General features: G+C 42.5%; 1 protein-coding gene across 1 annotated transcript in view; it reads right to left on the bottom strand.

The window, feature by feature from the left end:
* CACNA2D4 (calcium voltage-gated channel auxiliary subunit alpha2delta 4) overlaps positions 1 to 27,280 on the bottom strand; it is a 177,205-nt gene that overhangs the window by 3,493 nt on the left and 146,432 nt on the right. The window contains 11 exon segments of the mRNA XM_081210589.1: positions 377 to 447; positions 2,243 to 2,255; positions 2,258 to 2,369; positions 6,373 to 6,490; positions 11,951 to 11,971; positions 13,208 to 13,263; positions 17,726 to 17,778; positions 21,299 to 21,374; positions 23,043 to 23,113; positions 24,085 to 24,147; positions 26,438 to 26,482. Of these exon segments, the coding sequence (XP_081066715.1) occupies positions 377 to 447; positions 2,243 to 2,255; positions 2,258 to 2,369; positions 6,373 to 6,490; positions 11,951 to 11,971; positions 13,208 to 13,263; positions 17,726 to 17,778; positions 21,299 to 21,374; positions 23,043 to 23,113; positions 24,085 to 24,147; positions 26,438 to 26,482 (699 nt within the window).

The following is a 27,280-nucleotide window of genomic DNA, read 5'->3' as shown; positions in this document are numbered from 1 at the left end:
ATCCAGCTCCCGATAACAATGGATCCATTCATAGGGCTGGCAGGATAAACTGTGTCCGTGCAGAATATGCGTGCTCATGAGTGCCTACCACATGGCAAGGAACCCAATGCACTTGGCTATATGTATAACGGGTGCACAGGCTTGTTGCATACATCACATCAAACACACACTGATGGACAGGTGGGGGCACTGTGCCCTATTTTTAGGGCCTCCACATAGGCAAACAAGTGAGGCAGCTTTGTGGTGGTTAGAAATGAAGAATCTATGGATTGACATTTCAAAACCCAGCCTATTTTATTTAGGCCAGCACATTATCATGGCTGCTGTGGGGCAGAGCCTACTTTGTCAAATGCAACAATTCCTCAACCCGCCTTACCTCGGGATGGAATGCATGGCAAGTATCTGGTCGCCGCCTCAGCTTCTGGGAACGCATCCTGTCACATTTCACTGATGCATTATGTGCAGTGCTGTTAAGGTTAATAGCAGTTTGGGGAAATGGTTGAAAATCAGAAACAATCCCATTTATGGAGGAGCTGTGTTGTCCCAGAATTCCAGTTTACAGCTAGGCTGTACAAGTCATAAGATGTATTCCCACAGAGGTGCCCTTGATTATGAAGCTACTGCAAGGCCTCTACTCACATGGAATGTCATGCACTCATTCTAGCATAAAGGGTGCTGTCACAGGCAGGACATTTCTCAAAATACTTATGCTACACCTGGTAAGTAAAGGTAACAGTAAAGGGACCCCTGACCATTAGGTCCAGTCATGGCCGATTCTGGGGTTGTGGTGCTCATCTCGCTTTATTGGCCAAGGGAGCCGGCGTACAGCTTCTGGGTCATGTGGCCAGCATGACTAAGCCACTTCTGGCGAACCAGAGCAGCGCACGGAAATGCCGTTTACCTTCCCGCTGGAGCGGCGCCTATTTATCTACTTGCACTTTGATGTGCTTTTGAACTGCTAGGTGGGCAGGAGCAGGGACCAAGCAATGGGAGCTCACCCCGTTGTGGGGATTCGAACCGCCAACCTTCTGATCGGCAAGTCCTAGGCTCTGTAGTTTAACCCACAGCGCCACCCGCGTCACTACACCTGGTAAGTAGGTGGGCTCAATTAAGATCAGCTAGTATTTTTGAGCATACTTTAATCTGAACACTGCTTAAATTCTATTGAAACTAGTGGGAGTTAATTTTCCCATTGATTTCAACATGATTTTAGTTGGAATGGAGCCATCACGGCAGCTTTCAAGGCTAGTGATCACACTTAATGAGCAAGCTCCAGGAGCAGTTAGCCAGGGGAAGCAATGGGACATAAGTTAGTCACAACCACCTTGAGCAAAATTAGGGCTACAATCTACATATTTTTTCCAGCACTGTTGCTGCAGAGCTAAAATTTGTCTACCAAAGGAGAAACTTACTGTTATATTAAATGTGTCTTCATAGTTTCATGTGTATGCCTTTAAAAGAAGTTCTTCCTTGCAAGTTTTTTAAATAACCACTCTTTCCCCCACAAACATACACTCCACTGCCCCAATGTAAATCTCCCTGAAACCTGTTGGTATCCTGTGCATCTATGTCATGGTTCTGTTCCAGAACAAGAGTCCCTGCAACTGTAAAAAGCAAACACGTGCCCACATGGGAAGAAGTAGCTCCCGTAATAAGCAGTTTCACCCTGACATTTTGGAGCTGCAATGCACAACAACTTTCTGTACCATTCACTGGCTTACAGCAAATAAGTCCATTGGTCCATCTCACACAGTATTAATGTATTATGGTACACAAAGCACATGGTCCACCATTGACCTAGGACTCCTTCCTTAATTGGGCTTCTATTTTGCAAATGCTAATGAAACCAACAGCATCTTCATCTACACAGAACTGTGTGGGGACACACTTCAGAGTGAAGACTATTTTCAGGTTCTAAAGAGAGTTTAACTAAATAGCAAGTCTGATTTCTCTTTCCGTCTTATGCCTGGTACCCCTGTGCTTTTTCTTTCCACCTCCTTTCCAGCAATTGAGGAGGCATCTAGGAAAATGCACACAATCAATCCATATAGCACTTACCAAACAACAGTACGCAATCGTAATTAGCAGCACATTAACTTGCCATTGCTTTTGCCATGCTTTTCATTAGAACGTATGCTAAATTCTTCCCACCCCAAAGAACTACTAAAGCAAACCCTCTGCATCAATTCACTGTTGGAAAAATGTAAACCACAAGAACTGTACAGCCCAGTACAACCTCTACCAGAAGAAAGATATATTTGACTTCTTTAGGTTGCAGTAGGACAGGTGGAAAGTTGCTGCAGTCACATACAGCATCCACAACCAGGAGCAGGAGATTGCTGTTGGTAATTTGCTGCACCACAAACATCCTGTAAGGGCGAGAAGACCCCCCCCCCCAAGAGACTATGGTCAGAACAGAAGGTTACAGAATACTCCCCTTGCCCCTTCCAGAGGTGTCTTTTTCCAGCAGGAACTCAGTTCCAGCACCTCTCAGGTGGGTGCCATTGCCATTCTAAGATAACAAGGGAGGTGAGTTCCAACACTTCTTTTTCTAAAAAAAAATAGCACTCCCCTTCCCTTCCCTTCCCTTCCCACCACCACAAACAAGCACATGGTTCAAGCAATAGGAAACAGCAAGAATTAAAGCAAATGGGGAGGGGGCAGAGGAAAATGTATTTAGTTAATAAATGGGAATACTATTAGGGAATATTCAGAACTGAGTTGAAGACTGCCACTTTCAATTACACAAATACAATTTTATTGCATTGGAGGCAGAATGGTTGAGAAACTTGAGCTGTGGGTTATAAAGCAGGGACAAATCCTTGTGTACTGCGGACTAATCTGTTAATACTGTAGTGCAGCTCTTGTGTAAATGGATTGATATGATGCTTGACTCTGGATGGGAATGTAGCATCTACATAGTGTGTGTGTGTGTATGTGTGTGTGTGTGTGTGTGTGTGTCCATGCACAATTCAGAGGTTGTAGGTTTTTAGTGTTCATCTTCAATGTACTCTGCATTGTAAGCATAGTGCTCATGCATGGAAGGGCCTAAAGAAGAACTAATTATGTATTGGCTTAAGTACACCACAGTTATGTGTGCCAAGGCAGGATTACAGATTCAGAGTGTGTGTTCAAGCCAGTGTAAATGTATGTACAGGACTGACCTGCGTATTAAAGTGTATGTGTGGGGAGACCAACCCTATACAGCTATGCATGGAAACCACATTCAAAGAATGACTATAAAGCCCCATGTGTCCTGACTTCCATGCAAGTGGCCCAATACTGAGGGATCAGCTGGTGACGTGGACAGACTCTGCTCACATGACACTGAGGCTACAACTCCATTCTGTGTCTGCTCCCATCTCTAGCCATGAATGTGGTGCAGCATTTGGACTGCGAGCTTGAATTCTCATTTATTGTGTATGTGTCATTTTCATAATTACTATTAATTATTTTCTGACAACATGAAGTATTCATGTTCAACTAATATGGAAAATGCATCCTAAACATGCCTATAGCCAGAAAGACCAATAGTCCTCTACTGCCCTCTGCTGGGGGACTATGAGTGGTGTGTACTTAGCTAAAAGCAAAAAGTTCCATCTTAATATTTAGCACCTGAGTTTTAGTTCTTAGATCACCTCCTATAGGCTTGTGGAGGCTTTATTCAAATGGCCGTCTCTGCAAACAGAATCCTGCCAGCTGTACCCAGCTGGGTACCATGTCTGAGTTAATGGAATCATTTAAAAGCCGCATAATAATAATAATAATAATAATAATAATAATAAATAGTACATGTTTCATGGGCATAATCTTAGGGCTGGTCCAAATGTTACATTTGAGTGATAAGCTTTTCCTTCAGCAACACTCCCTACAGAAGTGGCAACATCTAGAACACTAGTTATCAAATTCCACCCCCCAGTCCACTTGAAATTTGCTGAGGGTCCTGGGGAACCACTTAATGATATCTCTACCTGCTGCAATTCCACAGAATTCAATTTGTAATACAATAAAATACAATATTAAGAAAATAAAGGAAGTGATAACAATGCAATTAAAAATTGACACAAAAGTAAATGCAAAGGATGTATGATTTCCCATCTTCAGCCACAAATTCACAGACACCTTGAGAACCACTTGTGGTCCACAGACCTCACTTCAGGAACTCCTGATCTGGAAGCTTCCCACCTGGTTCAACCACCCAAGTGAATGAAGCAGCCAACTCCCAGCACCATAATTCCCAATGGTGTTAGTGTGGGATGCTGCAATAAGAAGCTGTTAGATATCAGAGCTGTGAACATTACATGAAAATACTAATGTCTGAATTAGTCCTAAGCTTCCTTACAATAATCATGTAAGTTAGATCAGTTAGGGGGCAGGAGGGGAGGGAGAGAGAGAGAACAATTTTCTGGAGATCACTTGCTGAGTTCATGGCTGAGCTAAGAAATTGTCCCATGCGCTTTAACCATTATGTTTATACCAACCATCATAGGAATTGCTTCAGAAGCTATTTGGTATTAGTAGCTACACAAGAGAGTCATGTGTTGCTAAGAGCAAGGCTGAGCTTATTTGCACAAGACAAAGTATTCAAATCTAATTTGCTCCTAGTATGGTGTACCTGCAACCAATGCCCTGACAGAAGGGCTTTTTTCAGCTGGAACTCACCAGAACTCCGTTTCAGCACTGCTCAGGTGGGTACCATATAAGAGAACAAGGGAGGAATTCATGGTGAGTTCTGGCACCTCTTTTTCTAGAAAAAATAGCACTGCTTGACCGTATAAATGAGAGAGGAGAAAAGATAATGCCTAAGGCAGGGCTGACAGTTCTCAAACTCACTATAGCCAGACTTGAGTCTGTCTGTTTTTGGCAACAGATTTTTTGGTGCCAGTATTCAGTGTTTAGGCACACTGAGCCTAATGTTGGCAAAGTAGAGTTCTTACAGGTAAACATGCCTCTCAGCCCTTGCATGCAGTTTAGAATGAGTGATGTAAGTTCTCTAAATGAGGGACAATCTCACATGGGAAAACACTCTATGGAGAGCTTTGTGTGAAAAGAAGATTGCCTTGAAAAGAAATGGATGTTGAACAGAATTAACATATCTGTGGGCCCTCATGGATATGAATTATTTGGAACAGGAATGCTCTACACTGAAGCAAATGCCCTAACCTATAAAGAAAAAAACTTGATCATGTTCTGTTTTGCCTGTCTTTCTAAAGGGAATTCACAGAACCACAGAATTGTAGTGTTGGAAGGGACCTCAAGGGTCATCTAGTCCAACCCCCTGCAATACAGGAATCTCAGCTAAAGCATCCATGGCAGATGACCATCTAGGTAAAGGACCCCTGACAGTTAAGACCAGTTGGGTGCTGGTTGCGGTACTCATCTCGCTTTACTGGCTGAGGGAGCCGACATTTGTTCGCAGACAGTTCTTCCGGGTCATGTGGCCAGCATGACTAAACCACTTCTGGGGAACCAGAGCAGCGCACGGAAACACCATTTACCTTCCTGCCAGAGCAGTACCTATTTATCTACTTGCAGTTTTACATGCTTTCGAACTGCTAGGTTGGCAGTAGCTGGGACCAAACAACGGGAGCTCACCCTGTCGTGGGGATTTGAACCACCAACCTTCTGATTGGCAAGCCCAAGGCTCAGTGGTTTACACCACAGCGTCACCTGTGTCCTCTGCTTAAAAACCTCTGAGGAAGGAGAGTTCACCACCTTCCAAAGGAGTCCATTCTACTGTCAAACAGCTCTTACTGTCAGAAAGTTCTTCCTGATATTTAGATGGAATCTCTTGTAATTTGATTCCATTGGTTTGCGTTCTAACCTCCAGAGCAAACAAGTTTGCTCCAACTTCCAATATTCCTTTAGATATTTGAAGATGGCTATCATCTCTTCTCTCGGTCTCCTTTTTCCCAGGCTAAACATACCTAGCTCCCTCAACCATTCCTCGTAAGGTTGGTTTCCAGACCCTCACAAGGCCTGGTTTCCAGTGAAGAGTGTGGCTGAGGAGAGTTCTAAGGACCAGATAGAGAGACTTGGAGGGCAAAATGTGGTTCTGGGTCTGAGGTCCCCCACCCGTGCACTAGGCAAAGAGTGTGTTCAAGGCAGACCTTGGTACCTGGCAGGTTCATGTAGAAGGGAGTGGTCTGTGAGGGACCTGGGTCCTAAGCAATTGTCACTACTATTGTTACTAACCAACTTGAATTGAGGTTGGAATAGTTCATAGTTGCAGGCAATTCAGAAGAAATTGTGGAAAATAAGAGGCATTGCAAGGATAACAAGGGACAGTTAGTTTGCGTGGAGATCAGACTAACCAGGGAGAACTGAGAGGCACAGGTAGGAGAAAAGGAAGAAAGAGAGCACATTTCTTACTTCTGACAGTCTCCGCATTCAATAATCCCATTGGTCTCTTTGATGGCAGGTTCATATACAAACACTGGGTATTCTGTGTCACATGGCTGTAGCATGTCATGCTTCTTGTGCTTGTGAGCTGAGATGGAGAAAAAGAGGCTGAGTGAGAAAATCGGGTGAAGGAAACAAATGAGGTGTGGGAAAAAGAAGCGGAAAGATGTTGACCCAAAAACGAAGATTACTGGCAGCCACTAGGTGGTGTGGGAGACTCAGTGTATGAGGATGCCCTAGAAGCATGAATTTGGCCACCCTTCAGCCAATGGTCGGATTATGTAGCTATCACTCTGACAGGCTGTTTACTGCTAGAAAGTCAAAACACACAAACAAGTGGGAAACCACTTGCAGTTAGTTCATGGTTAGAATCAAACCAGCTGGCCAAGACATTACTAGGTGGCTCATATGGGGGAAACAGGAAGACTTTTTACTAACGACAGTGACTGCATGAAATATAGCGGGCTGGGCTGGGCTAGTACAGCACCAATATTTAGTGATTGCAGCTAATTACGTAAGAAGGAAGCTTTACTAGAAAGAAAGTCCACTACCCAGCTCCCACTAGCCAACATATGAACTGACTACTTGCAGTGGAAAGATCTACATTTTGGGGACCCTGAAGCTTGAACTGTTACGGGGGCCCTTCGGAATCAGCAACAAAGCCTGAATAACCACTGTTATCTTCTTCAATGGCAGATGACAGGTCACCAAACCTTTACAACACCTGTGATACTGACTGTCAGACTTTGGTATTGTTGAAATATATATATATATAAAAATAATTACTTTTGAAGTTTTTGGAAAGCTGAAATCCAAAACATTTAAGAAAGCATAAATATTGTTTAAAATATTTATATTATTAACTGAGTATACAAAACTATTTTAATTGTGTTGCATGTCAACATTTTTAACATTTAGGTGCATTATTTATTTAAAGAAACACCAGGTGTCATTGTGACATTTTGAAGGACAATGTATGATGTTTAGACTTGAGGATAGCTGAGATAATGCATGGATATGTTTGCACAAAGAAAAAAATAATCACCTGCCAGATAGTCAGGGAGTGGGTGAACTGGTTGGTCATCAATAACAGCAGAAGTTTGCATTTGATAAAACTAACAGTGGGGCTGCTGTCCTTCAAACAGAGAAATGCCCAAAATGCTGGTGGACATTTGCATCACACTGGCCTGAGGGAGAAAAGCTGTGTTGGCATTTATTCACTTGTGCGATGACGACAACTCAGAGACACAAAGATATTGCAAATGTCACACAAACACGTATAGAGTCTGTGTCACTCATTGGGAGTTCAAACAGTGACAAATATTTAAAAAAACACCCTTTTCTAGTTTGTTTTTAATCTATCCATTTTTATCTCCCTGCCCTTCAAGGAGCTCAGGATCCTTTTATCATCACAACTCCCTTCTCAGGTAGGTTAAACCTGTGAACTCTTGGAATTGGAATCAAGCAGGTGGTTGAGCCTGTCCAACACTCTAACCACCCTGGCTCTCTCACTAATCTGTGACTGTAGCTTTTGTGAAAATTGCAGTGCTCTAATCTGGATACAAAGCTTGCAACACCATTGCACACAAAATGAAGACTTGTGTAGCCCATCTGTCAAGCACCAGTGAAGCGGGGAGAGAGAACTGGACTCGCCTTTCCTTGTTGCTTCCTGCTGGGAAGTGAGTATCAGAGCTCCCATTGCTTTGTCACAATGGTACCTGTCCTTCCTGAGGGGTTTGCAAGTGACTGAATCTTTGCTTCAGTGAAACCATCACTGACAATCTGATTCCTCCCATTGCTTTTCTCTGCCTGTAATGTTGTTCACCACATAGTTCCCTCAACGTAACTATGCAGCAGATTCCCTATTCTAATCTTTCAACTATGAAGGAAACAGCAGGCTATTTTAACACAACCTCCCTCAACTGGGATTAAAACCGAAATAAATTTATGCCAGATGGTGCAATGAGTATTGTAAACAACACCTATTTGTTTTCCTAGGTCTTAGTAAGTTTCCATGCTGTATAGCAAGGATTTGTCCAGTCCTGCATACGTCACCCTGATGTTCTGCATTACCCCTCTGCCCTAAATTGGTTGTCTTGTCTAAGGTCTTCTAGATAAGATTTGAACCTGGAACTCCTCAACTCACCAACTCCCTAGAAACTAATAAAGGCCGCTGATTAGACAGCTTGTCTACAATGTGACAAAATGTAGGTGGACAGGAGTCTTAACCACAGTGCAACCCTGATTGGGTGAGCCAGATTTAGCATCTGTATAGACAGACCCCACATTTAGGACTCAATATATTTTCTAGGTTTCTCTTCTAGTGCAGTGTACCTTACTAAAACCTAGAAATTACCCAACATGGAAAATATGTGGCCTATCCAGGATGCAAAACTGTGAGTTACAGCCGTGCAGTTACATGTCCACAACCAGCTCACTTTACATATCCAAACTTTGACTCTCCCTCTCCTCAAAGTAGAACTGCATTAGTGTCATGTGTGGAAGGGAAGATCCACAGCATGCTTGCCATCTTCTTACTGTGTTTCGTTCACAAATAACATTTGCTCTTGGAGCCACAGAGATTCATTTTGTTCAAACTCCCTTTTGTCTCTCTGTTAAACCACACTTTAACTGGATCGGAAGTGAATTTCCTCATACTCCAAACAGTTCCTTGGACACAGAGCAATAACAGCAATAAATTGAGCCTGAGGAGAGGGAACAAATTCAGTCAGCTTCAACACAGTGAAGCCACTGCTACATTTGGGGCAGGGCATTCCCTCCCCCCCCCATCCCCCAGTTTCATTCCACAGATGAGCATGAATTAACACCTGAGCAGCATCGGCAAAAAGGAGCAAAATGTCACTGCCATCCTGATATTTGCAGTCACATTGATCCGGAAAAATAACAACAGAGATAGGTTTTAAATTGCTGGCATTTCACTGTCAGCAGGGCAGCCCAAAGATATTTTTTTTCTAGCCCAAGCAGCCGTCCATGTGACCAGAGATCGGCACCTCTGCACCATTTTATGATACTGCAAAGGGCCTTGAGTTTCTGTATCTCTGCTTTCCTAAGTCATATATTATTAAATATACAAGACCACTGAGTGGTTTACGTAAAATTGTATGAAATCTCTCTCACAGATTGCTAGATGTTACAGCACGTGCACAGGACAGCTGCTCCCCAGTGGGGGCTGGTGTCTATTGGGATAGGCAGGCCGTAAGGCATGGATGCCAACAGTAGGAGGAGCCAGAGCTGATGATAAGCAGAACTAATTCTAGTTTAACCCCAATCCTCCTCCACAGAAGGGCAACAGTGGCCTAATAGATCAGCGCCCACTGCCTTCTCTGTCTTCCAGCCCTCATGGGTTGGGTACGTTGGGGAAATAACTAAATCCCCAAATACTACTCTCCACCAGTTACTCCTATGCCGCTGTCCTACTTCCCCAATTCCTCCGAGGCTTATAATCCACCAGCAATAGTCTGGAGGATTGGAGCCTCTTAGCCCCACCCTTTATTTATTTATTTATTTATTTATTTATTTAATTGAATTTATATACCGCCGTCTCAGGGCAGTTCACCCTTATCTACCTGTAGCCCATCCTGGCTGATTACTGGCTGGGCTACTCATGAGTAAGCAACCAGTTTAACAACTTCTTTGCCACAGGAGCTTTAGCAACTGCTGGTGTTTGGAATTTGGGAAGGAAATAATACCTCTTGCCAGGATATCATAGAGAAGGTTTTTCCTCTCCTTGCCTAAGGGCAGGCTGGTGCTCAGCTGACCTGGGAAGTACCCTCACATGCCCCAGCTCTTACATGTTGAAGCTTTAGTGACATATTGGAACATGGGAAGTTACTGGACTATCTAGCTCAGTTTGGCTACACTGATTGGCAGCAGCTCCTCAGGGTTTCAGGCCGAAGCTATTTTCAGCCCTACCTGGGAAATAAGGATTGAACTTGGTGTCTTCTTCATGCAAAGCAGATGCTACACCACTGAGCTATGGCCCATCCCCTGTTGTTGGGTTTACTGGCAGCTAATCATGATGACAAATGGTGTGAACTATGCAAAGAGTTTTAATACTTATCTTGGTTAGGTATATCTTATTGACATAAGGGCAGCTCCCATATTTCTTATTTCTATAGACAAGCCATTTATCAGCCAGCCTTTGTCTAAATGGTGGAGGGAGATTAAAGGGCTAGAGCTGCTTATTCAGCCAACCTGTAATCACATCTGCTTCTCTAACATAAATAAATTATGAGAAAGTTGAATGAACTTATTTATTGAAGTTGCTCTAGCGATCAGAACCTGACTATCTGCAGTTGTCTGAATAATACAGTTTTGCTGGATTTCCAGTTGAGTGATTACCACCTGTCCTCATGCAATTCTGCAAACAGGCTGAAGTTTCTTTCTGATAGATTCTTGCCCATCTCTAGCTAATTATCTCTACTTGCATTTTGTACCTACTGAGAATGCAAGAATGTCCTCTCGTGTTTCTTTCTGAGCTCCATATTTGACCTGGATCCTCTGATTATTATGGATCCTTTTAGAGCAACCATAGTACATGGGAGCTCTGGTTGGGGCTCAACTAAGGTTACCTCCCTTCCTGCATGATGCAACCACCACCATGTCTTTTCTCTTGCACGAGTGGCACCTCCCTAGTCCACCCTTCCTCCTTTCTTCATCATCCCGCTATTGTTGGGTTTACTGGTAGCATGCTAATTATCATGCAAACACTTAGGCCTGGCCTGATTCAATTACCACTCATGAACAATTGAACAGAGGAAAGAACTCCTTGAAGTTCTTACTCTACCTCTAGACCTTGGGATACCAAGCGTTATTTGAGACATCAGGCACCAACTCCAGAAGCAGCACCTATTGGTCTGGCCTAGCAAGATAGCAAGATCAGATCGTAGATTAAAAGCGCCATAGGAAGGCCTATGCATTTGTATAATGTGTAAATGTACTGAGAATGAAATGGGGGGAGAGCGCGGTAGAATAGAAGATGGAACGCTGATAAACCTTGCAACTTTTCAAATACTGATTTGTTCCTTTATAATGGACCAAGCTTGTTGTAAAATATCATTAATATTGAAGGGCAAGACTTGCAAATATCAATATAAGATTCACTTTAGCAGTGTCCAACAGAATTCTCCACCCATTGCCTATTGCCCAGTAAGAACTGCTGCCATGCAACCTTAATTCATTTCAGTAAGGCTTGTATGGGTGAACCCGCATGCTTTGCACAAGCTGTTGTTGTTTGCACATATTGGCACATCCCTAGAGCTACTGCACATCTTTATATTCAAGGTTATAGCTGGACCAGCAAGTGCAGAAACTTGCAGTGAAGTATGCCAATCACACAGTGAGTGGTAGCACAATAATTAAACAAGTAGTGATAACTCTGTTTTCAAATAGGCAGTCACAGCTAATTCCTGAACAGCTGTGAAGTGGGAAAGAAATTGCCCCCCGTTTTCTGGGCAAATCTGCTTAGGTGTTCTCCTGTTTCCAGAAAATGGAGATCTTTTTGCTGTACTATAATGATTCTACTTACCATGATGGAAAACAGCCTTGGCTATATAGGTTGCATGGCATAACATGTGATGCAGATGAATCCATGATGATAATCACAAGATGGTGGTAGAATTCCATGGTGAAGACACATGAATAGGAAGAATGGGAAATGAAGAAAGAAAGAGGAAGAATGACATGGTGGTGAAATGAAGAAATAATTATTCACAATAGTAACAATGAGTGTGAGACTACTCCTTAAAATTCACCTGCCTTTACAGTTAACTAAACTGCTGTTTCATGAGAAATATGTTTTATTGTCTTATATCCTTCTTTCCTTCACATAAGCCTATGTGAAGTGAATGTGATTTGCTTAAAAATACTAGAATATTTGACACTGAAAGCTTTGGCCTGCACACTCCTAAATGTTTAGGAGCAGGCAATGCTTTCAGAAACAAGTACAATATTGGAAGTACACCCTGGACTAGAGAGAGACAGCTATTCTATCTGGTTAAAATATGTGTAAGCAACATAATGTATGTAACCAGCATATTACTGTTGCCAAACCCTAGCAGGCAGTACCATAAGTAACATTTGCTGTATGAGATTGTGCTTTTGAAATGATTTCTGCCATTTATTATTATTAAATGAAACGTATTAAGAATTAATTATATTTAGAAAGTTCTTTCTTTCTTTCTTTCTTTCTTTCTTTCTTTCTTTCTTTCTTTCACTAAAGACTGCCTGTGTTTTTCTACTTTTAGCTTACATTGCTGTTATGTTTCAAAAATTATCTCCAAGATACAGAGGACTGGAATGGAAGGAATAAAGTTTCGTAATTTTAAGAGCTCATAGACAAAGCGACACTTGCTCAGAGCGCATGTGATCCACAGACCACAAGTTACCCACATTGCTGTTTTAGACACTGTACCACAGGCTTTTAGGGGTCTTAATACTGACACACTTCCCTGCACGTTCCAAGCAAAGTGCATGTAGATGAAAGAACTGGCCCACCGCTTCAGCAAATAGTTGTTAGTAGTCTTCCATCCACTTCATGGGATACCCCAACACAGACCACATATATGAGCTGACACAGTTGACAGTGTTATTAAACCTTGCCAGTATATTCCAGGGTGTCTCAATAAAGGTGAAATGGAAGCTGGCGAATAGATTCTCAGTGCCAACAGGGTGACAATGTCTCTGGATTGTGCTAAATTGCATTCGTATGTGTGATTCCTTCATCCAAGCCCAGTGGCTGCAAAATTGTGTGTGCTGTGAGCTGGCTGCATTCCCATATACTCACCATCTGCCAAATTGTCTGTGTGCCAGAAGCCAGATATGTTGAACTCCAGAAAGAATCTGTCAAAAGACGGGGGGGGGGGGGGAGATGTATTTTATGCTAGCTTGGAAGGGCAAAGGTGTTACACAGGCAGACAGTCCCTGTGATTTGCTCTACTCTGAGCTTTTAGTCTGCAGGAGCAGCCTAGAACTTGCCTTGCTGTTTCTTTTTAGTTCACACCTGAGCCAGTTACTTTAAATCTTCCTTTGTTACTTTTCAGAATGGTTAATTGTGCCTCAATCCTACAATAAATTACTAGCAATTCCTGTGGCAAGGCTGTCATTAACACTGTGCTCCTTGTGGCTGGGAGGGAAATATACTCGGTCACCTTGAAAGCCATCTGCTCGGCAACGGTGGACGCTGGTATTCAGTGCCCAGCGACAGCTGTGGAGTGTGCCTAGCAAATTAATCTCTATGAAGAATCTTGGAATATGGCCCTTGTCTCAAGTTCAAAGGTGTCTGAATCTAACACTTCAGTCTCTGCCTAGTATAATCATTGATCTCCACTGCACTACCAAGGAGGCGCTGCTGGTAGTCCCTTCATTGAGTACTTTCTAAGGTGGGGGGCAGAACACACAGTAAAGCCTTCTTGGTGGTGGCTTCCCATTTATGCAACTCCTTCCCACTGCATGTTTGATTGTCTTCCACTTTCTGTTTATTCATATGGCAGCTTAAAACATTATCTATTGTTACAGGCTTACAAAACATAGCAGCAGAAGCCTTGTTTGTTAAGCTCTACTGCGCTGCTGACTTTTAAATGTTGTTTAATGGTATTTTATGGTTATATTTCTGTTCAGTTTATTTTTAATAGCCATTTGCTGGGTGTGTTTATTTATTTTTTAATGTGCTGACAGCCATTCCAAGTTCTACATGAGGGGGAGCATGGTATCTACAATCTATGTTGGAAAAAAGCTTGTTCTCTATATAGTTGGACGCCTTAATATATCATAACCAAATTAAGCATGATCAAAGGCCAGGTTTTAACCTATGTTTGTATGCAGTTGGGCCTCATTTTGAATCAAGATGAAAAACCAAACCTTTCAAAGGTGCACTGTGTTAGTCACTGATCACAAAATGATGCCAATTTTTGGGGTTTCTGAGAACTTCCGAGCAATGCTGGGTATGAGGTTGTTAGTAACAAATATATTAATAATAAAATATCAAATGTACTCATGAATCTGCCTTTCTTCCTGAAGCCCCACCTCCCACAATGTGTCACCTTGGCAGAGATGGCAAGTTAGGTCTACTCCATTAACATATTTTCCTAATAGGAACAGGATTGTCCCTCCTCTATATTTTCAACAGAGCAAATTATTCAAGTTCATTAGAATTTGAGAAGGGAAGAGTAAGCCTGTCACTTGTTGATTTACCTCCATATAGATACTCACAGATATTTTGTTGATTTACAACCACGTAGTAGAACATAAAAGTGTTAATGTTAGTGACATTGGCTCACAAACACACAAAACTCTTCCCCAGGGAAAAATGTATCATTGCTGGGCAAGCAAGTGGCTGTGCCTGCCTTCTTCTGTTTATGATATCTGAGTTCCTGCTCCCCAGTGCAGCTTCTTTGCATATTATGGACTTCCACTTGAAATCAGGAACTCTGGACCCCTTTACTGGCCCTGTTATATATGTTGTACTGCTACAATTTTGTACGAATCAGTTCTCCATGTTTTCACAACTGGAAGGTGCAAATAATTAAACTGCCTACTTGATAATGCTGCTGGAAGCCTCTTGGGTACCACAGGAATGAAGGCATGACACAAATGCCTCTGCTTCATACGATGGCAGGATTTTTCCTCTTAGAGCTCTAATGCACTAATCCCATGCATGTGTGCGATGCTTGCAAATCACATGGCTTGTATGCACAAGCCATTCTCCTTCTTCATGTAGTCTTTATCTCGAACTGGGGAATTTTCAAGGTCAGCACAAGCAGCAGACTCCACCCAAGAAAAAGATGCAGAAACATGGTAGCATCTTCTGTGGTGTGTGTGCGTGTGTGTCTGTTTCCTGTGCTTCTTGTATTTGTGCTACAAAGCATTGAACCAGAAGTGAAGGAGGCTCACATGCAGATATTCTCTTACAAAAATAGGGCCCAGATGTTTTATTAAACAGGCCCAGTGGCACAATTTTGTCTCTGTTAATGTGACTCATCTGACACTTCAATGCTATGAAGCGAAATCTCCCTTTTACCTGATTATTCCATTGTGACGCACTGGCTTTGGTACTCATTGCTACAACAGGGGTGGGAGTTAAATACATTTCTACAACGCAAATCTGTATTGGATTTACTGGCATTGTCTCACCAAAATAATTCTGGAAGTTATCTTGCTGGGAACTCTGTAAATGACTCCTAACCTTTCAAAGAATTATAGTTCCCTAGGGAGAGGGAATGACTATTAAAACAAGTTTGTGGCTGCAGACACACTAACCCATTTGCTGCACAAAAATGTAGTTTTTCTCAGTCTGGAATGGTTCATGCTTATGCTAAACATGCTGCTTTCAACACCTGGGATAGCTCAGTCAGTAGAGCATGAGACTCTTAATCTCAGGATTATGGGGTCAGGCCCCATGTTAGGCAAAAGATTCCAGCATTGTAGGGGGTTGGACTAGATGATCTTTGTGGTTCCTTCCAACCCTACATTTCTATGATTCTAGGTTGATTTAATTTCCTGCTGGCCACAAGGGTAGATGTGGTTACTTGGTACACATCTAAACCCTCCATGCCCTTTCCTCCCTGCATATGTCCCAGATGAATGAAGAAGCAGTGATTGTGATTTTGGTATACCCCCACTCACAACATCATTGGAAATATGTGCATACACATACACAAACACACCACCATCTGTTTTCAAATGGACACACTTTGGGGTTATGCAGAATCAATATACAAGGAACTTTTATTTTCTGAATGAAACTGGTTTCTCAATAAGTGCTTTTCAGGGGCCAGAAATATGCAATACATGGTCCATATTGTGTGCGGACTACATAGAAAAAACAAGTACTCATTCTCCATTGATTTTAGAATAAAATGTAGTATATAAGTAGCCTGCCTGTAGAAACAGGTGTGTCTTAAGTTTCATAGAACTGGAAATCCATTGATGTCTCTCAATTCTACATTTTGGAATAACAGGACTATCTATATAGTGACTGCAACTTCTCCAGCTTGTGCTTCTAAAAGTTAGGACTGTCAACTGCTTTAGGACTGTTTTGAATATTTTCTTGTTTATTCACAATTATAGTCACATACCAGAATTTTAAAAAAGGCTTGTGCCAGTAATATCAAGCCCCACCAATTTAAATTTCCTCATACCTATTAACAAACACAAGCATTAGTTGATTAATACATTGATGTAAATGTACTAAAGCTTGCAGTTACAGTGGTGCCTCGCAAGACGAAATTAATTCGTTCCGCAAGTCTCTTCGTCTTGCGAGTTTTTCGTCTTGCGATGCACGGTTTCCCATAGGAATGCACTGAAAATCAATTAATGCGTTCCTAGGGAAACCGCCTTCAGACCAGGTCCGGGGACAGTCTGTCCCCGGACCTCTTCTGAAGGCTGGGGGGGGGCAAGGGCTTTTCTTCCCACCCCCAGCATTTTAAAAAACCCCGGGACAGCGGAGGACTTCTCCCCTGTCCGGGCGATCTTAAAATGCTGGCGGGCGGCATTTTAAAATCGCCCCGGGACAGCGGAGGACTTCTCCGCTGTCCGGGGCGATTTAAAAGCCCCTGGGAAGGCAGGCAGGGGGGACAAAGACTTTTGCCCCCCGCCCGCCCGCCTTCAGAAGAGGTCCTGGACCTCTTCTGAATGCGGGTGGGGGGGCGAAAGTCTTTGCTCCCCCCGCCTGCCTTCAAAAGCCCTCCGGGACAGGCAGGCAGGGGGGAGCAAAGACTTTCGCCCCCCGCCCGCCTTCAGAAGAGGTCCAGGACCTCTTCTGAAGGCGGGCAGGGGGCGAAAGTCTTTGCTCTCCCCCGCCTGCCTTCAAAAGCCCTCCGGGACAGCGGAGAAACGCGCTGTGTTTCTCCGCTCTCCCGGGAAGGCAGGCGGGGGGAACAAAGACTTTCGCCCCCCGCCCGCCTTCAGAAGGTGTTCCCTCCCCGCCGCCCGGCTTCGGAACGATGCTCCGAAGCCGGGCGGCGGGGGCAGGTGTTCCCGCCCCGCCGCCTGGCTTCAGAGCATCGTTCCGAAGCCCGGCGGCGGGAGGAGGCGTTCCCGCCCCACCGCCCGGCTTCGGAGGAGGTCCGAGGACAGTGGGGAAGACGCGCTGCGCTTCCCCGCTGTCCCGGATATTTCCCTATGGGCTGTCATCTTGCGAAGCAAGCCCATAGGGAAATTCGTCTTGCGAAGCGCCTCCAAAACGGAAAACCCTTTCGTCTAGCGGGTTTTCCGTCTTGCGAGGCGTTCGTCTTGCGAGGTACCACTGTATAGTTTCTACTTCTAATGATATTTCCCTCCAGAACTCCAAAATGTTTGTACTCACATGAGGAAGTCAGTTATCAGCCACTTTAGTGCTCCCAATAAGGCATAAACTGGCTGTTGAAAAAGAAGAAAGCCAAAGAAGAGGAGTATTTTACAGAGCCCACACTTCCAGAAGCCAATCTACAAATTAGGAGGCAGATTCTAAGAAGCAGCAATATGCATACAAGTCAGCCTACTACCAATAATAATTCTGAACCTCATCTTTGGAAAGGTCGGAAAGCTTATCAGGAATTCGCATGAGTCTTTGAAGACATAATTACTTAACTGGCTCTCTTCAACCATAATAGCCTAAATAGCTCGTAGAAAGAAAGAGCTAAAGCTATTTATGCGACTAAAACTTTAGAAAACATTTTTGTTCTAATGGTGGAAAATAGTGTTTGCACTTCAAACTGTACACAAAAGCAAAACACCACACAAACCTTGTTAGTAGGCGTGCCTAATGCAACAAGGCCTCTAGCATATAAACTGGTAGGTGCTACACAATGCAGAACAATTTTAATATCAGGGGATTTCTAGTCCTCATGATCATGCTGAAAATGTGGATAGTCTCATCTGAAGGATTTAGGCAACTCTGCTTTGGAGCAAAGGTATTATTTTTCTTTTGTGGGAATATGGCATACGAGGTATATTTGTATATCTTAATTCTAATATCATTCTCAACTAAACCTAATAAGGTCAAAGGTTCAGTCTGTATTTTCTGTTCTCTCCATTAGTGCTTTCTTCTTATAAACAACAATGGTGACATTTCCAAGGATTACCATATTTTTCACTCTATAACACGCACCCGACCATAACACGCACGTAGTTTTTAGAGGAGGAAAATCCGTAGGCATGCCACCCGTAGGCATTCCCTCCATAACACGCACAGACATTTCCCCTTACTTTTTAGGAGGAAAAAAGTGAGTGTTATGGTGCAAAAAATACGGTACTTTTTTGTTTCATTCTGTCAGGCGAGCTAGTTTCCAAACAGCAGGGAGAGGGAACCTGTGGCCCTCCAGATATTGGACTGGAGAAGACATGGGATTTTAGCTGTTATATTTCCAGTTTCTTCTCATGACCATCATTCCAACTCCCCCCCTTTTAAAAATGTCTGCTCATCTCCAGCTCTCCTCATAATTTGTTTATTTATATGATTTATGAGTTAATTTCCATGCTTTTGTACATGCTCAAAGCAACATTCAAAACATTTCTTAAAGCACCTCATTAAAGTTATATAAACAAACAGACATGATAGATTGAGATTCATAAAACGATGAATGAATTAATGATGAAAGCTATTGGAGTGATATCCTTGTCTTTTGACAAAAAGGTACCAAAACATAATTTTAAAAGAAACGATGAGTTACTCAACCAAATTAGGTATGCCTCATTTGCATAGTTTTATTGTAAAAACCCAATTTGAATGTTTTGGTTTTAGAATTTGGAGGGTTTTCTGTAGCGTTTTAAGATCCCTTTGGCCAAGTGCTTGTCAGTGCATGTCAGGTGGAGTGGCAAGATCAGAAGAGCAAGGATGGGCTAGATGAACCTTAGCAGGAACCAAGGTCAAGCATTTTGCTGCTCTAACCAGACACAAGCCTCACCAGGAAACTTTAATAAGTAGTCGGACCCTTCCAGATGGGTGGGGTTTTTTTTTTTTGGGGGGGGCTATATTCTGTACTATGCTATTGACACAGTAAAACTGCATTAGTGGTGGGTTTATACTGGACATCTACACATCATTCTGCTTTATTACTTGTTCTCTAATGCTTCCCCAGAGTTACCAAACATTACTGCTATCTGGATGAGCATTCTTGCACTATAGTGCAGCAAAAGCGAGACCCCGGAACACTTGTACTGTATTATAAAAAAGTTACACCATTTCAATAGGAAACTATGGGACATGCACCAACAGGGAATGAAGCAGTACGTCCATCCCAAAACTTTTACCACAAACAGTATTGTAAATGTTATCGTGCATATCACCACCCCAATACAATGAGAAGCAGAAATAATTCTGGATGCACAATAAAAAAGATGTCTGAAGAAGCCTTTAGGCTTTGCCATATGATCAATTCTGACATTTTGATGTTTAAGAAAGGCTTGCCTTTACTGGGTTTCTTAGTTTTACTTGCTGGTGACAAGCTAAACCACTGCCTACCATATTCAAGGTGCCAGGTTCAGGACCTGTGGTAAGCTTATATTGTTTTTATTCAGAGTTGAAAAAGCACTACATTTTCACATATCTACCCATCTCTCCTTCAAAGGACAAGGCTAAATCTCCTAAAGGACTAGAGCTAACATGGGTGATAAAAAGCCTTTTGATTTGCAGTACCAGTCCAACTGTAATTAGTGAGTGTTTCCCTATTTAGTTAATACAAATTTAATTATGTAATGCCAGATACAACTACTTAGTTAATCCAACTCTGACAAACAAATCCTACTCTGATCAATTAAAGGTGCCACAACCTGAAACTTTCCTGGCACAGAACCAGTAGACAGCAACAATTTCATGTAGCCAAAATTGGCCCCAGAGTGCTCCAATGCAGGATTAATTCAGAGTTCATTTTGATTACTGGTGAAAGATGCAGCAGGCATAAATTGAGATGGGGGGGGGGGGAGAAAAGGAAGGAAAAGTTCAGCAACTTTCCATCCCTAGAATGCATTGTCTCTGGTATCTTCCATCTTTTCCAAATTAATACACATGTACTGCTATTTGGTCAATACATGTAGCATGAAACAGATCCCAGGATCAATTGCAGAATGATGGGTCAATTTTTACCTGTGCCTTTCCCCATTGAATTTTGGAATTGTTTTGCTTGGTCTGCTGACTCCAGCTAAATGCATGTGTGAAACAGAGTGGAAATTACTTACTTTGGGAAAGGAAAATTGGAGACGGCTAATTGGTTACTGAATCAGAAATATATTCTCACTATGCAAGTGCCACATTTTTCTGAGCACATAGGCTGTAGGTGAAGGACAAAAAGTGGCAATGGGAATCTACTGTTTCCCTGTGGTGTCCAGCTCTTTTGTGAAACCTTGAGTGTCCCTTCTCACAGAATAGAAGCACTTTGGACTTGGATGATTTAAAAAATGACCACCAAAAGGGTTTTAATCATCATCTTTGTTGTGACACCAGCAAAAAGGTTTTTCACTAACCAGGAAATCTCCTGTCCTGTAATAAACAATTAAAATCCCCTTCCCAGTCTGCCTTCACTGGCGTCATCAGATGAGTGACGTAATTGTGTCCAGCCCCCACAATCAGAGTACATGGAGAAGAGGACATGAGGGCAGACGTGCCTTGGCTTCTTCTTCTGTCCTTGCATAGTCCTCAAATAAGAGCACAGGAAAAGCAATCAGGCTTGTAGCAAAGACAAGGATGATAAGCATGATTCCGCCCTCAGTGTAATCAGCAGTGGAAGCAAAGGCACTTCTGCCTTCACACCGCTCTCTCCTGCACCCCATGCCTGGCAATGATGGCGAGGCATGGGATGGTCTCACCCTGGAGCAGAATGACTTAAAGAACTGGACCAATGCTGTTCTAAAATATTTTATTCCGTGTTTTATGTATTATGTAGAAATGCTTACAGATACTTACACTGAGAAGAGGGCGCGCACCGCTATGGTGGTGGTGGGGCATTTTACACATGGCTTGGTAATCGTACATTTTCACCCTGCAAAAAAAACATAAAAAACTGACAAGCGGGCCCATGTGTTCAACACACCAGCTTAGCTCAAGAGTCCACCAGTCTGCCTAGCCCACTACTGTGCACTCTGACTGTACAGTGGTGCAACGGAACACTGTGGCGCCAGAAGCGGTTTAGTCATGCTAGCCACATGACTTGGAAATGCAAGCTCCTTCAGTCTGAAGCGAGATGAGCACCACAGTCCACAGTCGCCTTTGTCTGGACTTAACTGTCCAGGGGTCCTTTACCTTTTTAAATTCTGGTTGAAGGTGACTTTCAAAGGTCTAGCTGTAGTTTTGCCCAGGTCTGCTATGCAAGATTTTTAGTGGACATGCCAGGAACTGCACCTGAGATTTTCTGCATGCAAAACATGTGCTCTGTCACATGCCCTTTGCTCAACATAGCTGCAGACACATTCATTTGTCCTGCATGAATTCTAGCCTGGATCTGTCTTCACACAGGGAACAGCCATATATCCTCATCCTAATAATTTAGTTTAGTTTGTGCTTAGCATTGGATGTTTCACAACAAGATCTACTCCCATACAGTGTTTGATTGACTATGTGGTATCTGACGAAGAAACTTCTTACTGATGTCACAATATGCCCCTACCCTATGAAAACTTTGTATGTGATTTACTCGAATTACCTCAGCTGCTATTTTTACTCACACCAAGGTCCTGAAAGCTGCTTCTGGACAGCTTAGTGCTCTTCCAGACACATCTGGCTGTGCTCTCAGATTTCTTTATGCCATTTGTGTCTGACTCTGCATCCCTCTGTATGCTACATCAACAACATGGGAACTGCTTCGGAACACATGGACATAGGAAACTCCTTTACACCATGTCAGATCATTTTGCTCATCATTGTCTGCACTGACTGGCAACAGCTCTCCAGAGTTTTACACATAAGTTTTCACCAGAGAAGCCAGGGGTTTAACCTAGAACCTTTGCATATGAAACATGTGCTCTACCGATGAGATGCAGATAATGTTTGAAAGCCTGTGCCCTGTACTATGCTGTACAGGGAAACATCAGATGAGAATAGCAAACAGTTAGCTTTGCTCCCATGGTTCTGGGCTCCCATGATGTTCTGGCAACATGTAAGGGCCTCCAAGTCAGGAACATAAACAGCCTAGATGAAGCCACATGAAATTGTATTGCTACACAGTAATGTAATGTTACTTCTGACATTTTAAAAAGGATATGTGCCTGTATTTTGTGTATTTGTTTGTTTGTCATCTTTCAACATGCATTCTTAGAACATAAGCAGGGAAATGAAAATAGGTAACATTTTGCATTTGTTCACGTTGTGCACAAACTGTGTGACAGTGGATATAATCAGGAGTGAATCCTGTTACTGCAGCAATGCTTTTTTTGGCTGCTGCAATCATAGAATCAGTACTGGCTGCCCCCATTATTATGCAGTTCACACATTACATTTGCCTATGTGAGCATATACCTGGAGATGCTTGAATCTTTCTATGGATAACAAATGTGAACAAGTCCTAACAACTGAGGCAATGTTCCACACCCCACTGTCTTCATTCTCTTTTTTAACGTTTAGCTGTGATAATTCTCAATGGGGATAAGGCATTTTGCTTCAACCAGGCTCTTCTCTGAAAGGAAATCAATACAGAGGAGATAGTAATACTTACTGTTTGAACATTCCCATGCTTATAAGCTGGGTCATAACAGAGCCATCCACTTCTCCCAAAAATTTGCTGGTCTGCAAGCACAGGGAGATAAAGAGAGAGAAAAGCAGAAACTATAGATAAACCTCCTCAGCTTTTTATCAGTCCAGCTAATCCATCCCCACTACAAGTTTGAAATCCTATACTTAATATTGCCACTATCATAAAACAAGCCCTTTAAGCAGACGGTGCTCTGCTATGTCCTCAGGCTGTTTAGCAAAGAGGGGTTTAGAGAAGTGTGTGGTGCCATGGTCAATAAAAATGAAATGCAAATCTTAGCTCAGCCATGCACTTACCAGGTGGCCTTAGACAAGTCATCATTTATCAGCTTATCATATAAACTATGGGGATAGTAATACAGTACAGGCATACTATATGGTATGTTGTTGTAAGGATGAAGCAGTGCCCACTATCCATGAAGACAGTGGGTTCCGACGAGATCTTGATGAGATCTCACAAGGTTTTGTTGAGATCTCTTTGGAAGCTGCCACTGCTGCTTCTCCGCCACTGGCAGTGGTGGCAGGGTGAGCAGGGTGCCTGCAATGGGTGCCACCTCTTGGACTTCTGCCGCCTTAGGCAGCTGCCTCAACCCACCTCATGGGCAAGCCGGCCCTGGCTGGAATGTAGCCTATTGTGCAAGAGTCACTTTCATTGCTGCACCCACTATTACCTCTAGGCCTGTCCAATGCTGGCATGCAGCCTCTAGAAAGTTGACCATGAGGTAATGTGGCCTGGCTTAAAAGAAGATAAAACTCAACCCTGAGTTCCTTATTGGAAAGGCAGGGTGCAATTATAGTTAATAAATATAATTATCTTGGGAGATTCACAAATTTGCACGAAGGCTAAAAAGTGATTAGTGCATGTATTCACTGTTTTTTTGGGGGAAAACCTGAAGTCCCCTTGCTTAAGCCTTAACAAAAGAAATCTGCAGACTTGTCCAATTTGCTCCTCCCTGCCCCCCAGCTCTATAAACAGGCTTTATAAGTAAGCACAGAAAACATCTTACCTGTTTGAAGGCTTTGGAAACGAGTATGAATCCATTATTATCAATGAGAAAGCAGTTCAGATTCTGAAGAGAAAAAAAGAATGAAGAAGGAATTTCAGCTATAGAGAAGACAATATTGCCTAGTATGAAAGCATCTGCTTTACCCTGTGAGCTGCTATGATTCTGCTCCCACAGTTCTAGTGGTCTTATGTAAGGCATTACCGTTAACTCTGCCTCTGGTTTGCTCCCACCACTGGCGTTTGAATCCATGTACACACAATGTTACCCACAACAGAGAGCTAACCGCTTAGAGATTTCTAAACTTAATTTTATTGTTTTACAATCAAGCAGTATATAAATTTTGTTAAATAAATCAGATAAATCCTGTAGTTTCCTGAGAAATACGACTGTTTGATGTGTTTCCCCATAGACTGCCATTAATCTGAAAGGAAACTTATGCCACATTTGTTTTGCAATTAAGTTGAGCTGTGTACACTTGAGACATCTATTATTATTATTTATTAAATTTGCATATTGTCATATACCCATAGATCTCAGGGCAATTACAATATAAAAAACACAAAATACATAACAAAAACTAAAAGCAGCCCAATAATCTCCCCCTATTGCACATGCACAGATGAGTTTCATGAATAGGAGCTTGGGGAAGTGCTATAGGGGCAGGTCTTCACGTTGGGTGAAGACATCCCTGTCTCCTCTGTGGTGTGTACAACAATCAGCAAATGTGACTTGACATGCAGTGTGTGTGGGTGTGTGCCTGGGGAATGTCCTTGCTGTGTTTTAAGCTGCTAATGTGTACAGCACCTAAGACTCTCTGATGTTTTGTTATTTCTGTGCTTGCTTACAAGTTTCCTGAATTTGATATCAGAGTACTGGTTGTACTTTTGCACTACTATTGTAGGCTTACACTCCATACTGTTTCCCCCCAAAAGTAAAGCATATTTGGGGGCTCATGCAAGGCTATCCCAGAATCCTGTTCCATTTGGCTTCATAGAGCTCATGCAGTTCTGTCTAGACTCTGTAGCATTCTTTGTAGCATCTTTGGGGCAAAGTAAACACAGCGGTGTACTGCAAGGTACAAGTCCGGTAACTCATTAAAAAAGCAACCGCAGGCTACAGAAATGAAATAGATGTTTTTCTGGAACTCTCTAGCTTTCTCCATAGTCCAGCACATGTTTGCAGTTTGGTCTCAGGTTCCTCTGCCCCTTCGAAATCCAACTTGCACTTCTGGGAGTTCTCGGTCCACATACTGCTTAAGTCTGAATGAACACTATATTCATATGCTTATCTTCATAATTAGTCATAGCTGTGGTTCTCACAATGTTTTCATAACAATTAATTAAACCTAATGACACTCTCAATACACAATTGATATTTGGGAATAATATGGGGTACTGCAATTCTATAAGCTTTCTAAATGGATTCTAGAATTTTTATGAAAGTCCAAGTCCTTCCAGTCCACATAAAACCCTCAAGAGGTTTTCACGTGCCATTTTTCAGAGCCACATTGTCTTATCAGAAACTTCAAAGATGGATTTTTAAGGCTTCTTGCCTTGAGTGCTGGACTGTAACTGAGGAAACAAGAGGTTCAGATCCTTGTTTAGCTATGAAGTTTGCTAGGTAACCCTGGGTCAGTTTCCCACCCCACCCCTCATTCTAACATACCATGGAGACTAAAAGAGAATGAACCATATGCACCTTTGCATTTCTTGAGGAAAGGATGGGCTAAGAATGCAATAAAAACTAATGCATTTTCTTTTTCTCACATTTTAAACAGCTCTGAGAGGTTAGGCTGATTAGTGGCCAGTAAATAATTTACATATATAGAGCCAGCTGGGTTCAAATTCTGGCTAGGGACCAAACGGGACATGATGAGGCTGTAGTTTATCCACATCCTTCTTCATGGGGATCAGGTCTATCATTTACATGGGTAAAACATGTGTAGAGGAAAGTGGAAACCTGATCTTCCTGCCCATCTTATCTCTCTGCGCTCTTCCGCTTTACTCAATTTGTCCAGCTCACGTCTGGTGTCAAAAATGAACTAGGAGAAAACTGCTTAAAGAACAGAACACAGGAAGTTTTTCTCTCTTCCCCCTTGCAAGGAATAGACCCACCCACTTTATTTCTGACGGTTGCCCTACCATATCTGGTTTGGATCTCAGGCAAAGAGAATGGCCCTCAGCAATGAACCATCTCTTTCCCCCATCTGTAAAAAACAAAAACTAGCCAGGCAAATAAAAAGCAACAGGGGAATAACAATGATCCTGAGTCACAGAACCCTCAAGTTACATTTCCTCAATTATAGATCTGAACAATTAAAATAATAATAATAATAATAAAACTAGCAACTTACGTCATTCTGACAGTTCAAGGGACACAGACCATCCACATCACTGCACTGGAATACAAGAGGAGGAGTTAAATAGTGTCTCACTTTAGACTGCATTTACCTGGGCATCATTAGGTATTTTTACAGGAGTAAGGAGCAGGCATGTCTAATTCAGGCAATATTTGCACATCATATGCTGGTGTGTTACATCCCCTTCAGCTTTCTCCACAAGAAGGATCATTTTAAGTAAGCCTATGAAAGAAGTGTCCCAGTGGTCTTTTCAGCTCAGCTTCCTAGAGTGGCAGTTGTTCTTTATGTGAATGTGGTTATGCTGTATTTTATCTTAAATTGGATTAAGCTACTTCACCATGCCTTGTTCACCATGACTTTTCTGAAATGTTTCCAACTGAGACATACATATGCAGCTGTACAAGCAACATGAGCCCAGGAGTTTGCAACAAATACCACTCCCTGGTGCTTGCTTCTTATGTGTTAGATACATGTTTGTTACTTCATATGCTGTGTTCAGTGTGGAATGATGACTATTTGGTGCATCAAAGCAAATTTCAGTGTAGCTAAACATGACAGAACCAGAAGCCCTTGATAGTAATAGTAAAGACTGTTACACAACGGAGAAAGCAGTGACAATGTTCGCTGCCTTTGGTTTTCGGGTAACAGTTTGACAAATGATATATGAACATTGTATAGTGTCCTTGGGCACTGTCCATTTGCTTCAGTTGGAGATCTGCAGTGAACCAAAGTTGACATGTGTCACAGCACTGAACCTAACAATACATGGAGGGTTAAATGGTGAGTAAGAAAATATTGTTGGTGCCTGTGGGTTTCATAATTATCATTCATTCTGTG

This window comes from Podarcis bocagei (genome assembly GCF_964188305.1).
Source record: "Podarcis bocagei genome assembly, chromosome: 10".
In the NCBI taxonomy this organism is placed as follows: Eukaryota; Metazoa; Chordata; class Lepidosauria; order Squamata; family Lacertidae; genus Podarcis; species Podarcis bocagei.
The sequence above is the reverse complement of the archived record's forward strand: the minus strand, read 5'-3'. Positions and strand labels throughout refer to the sequence as shown.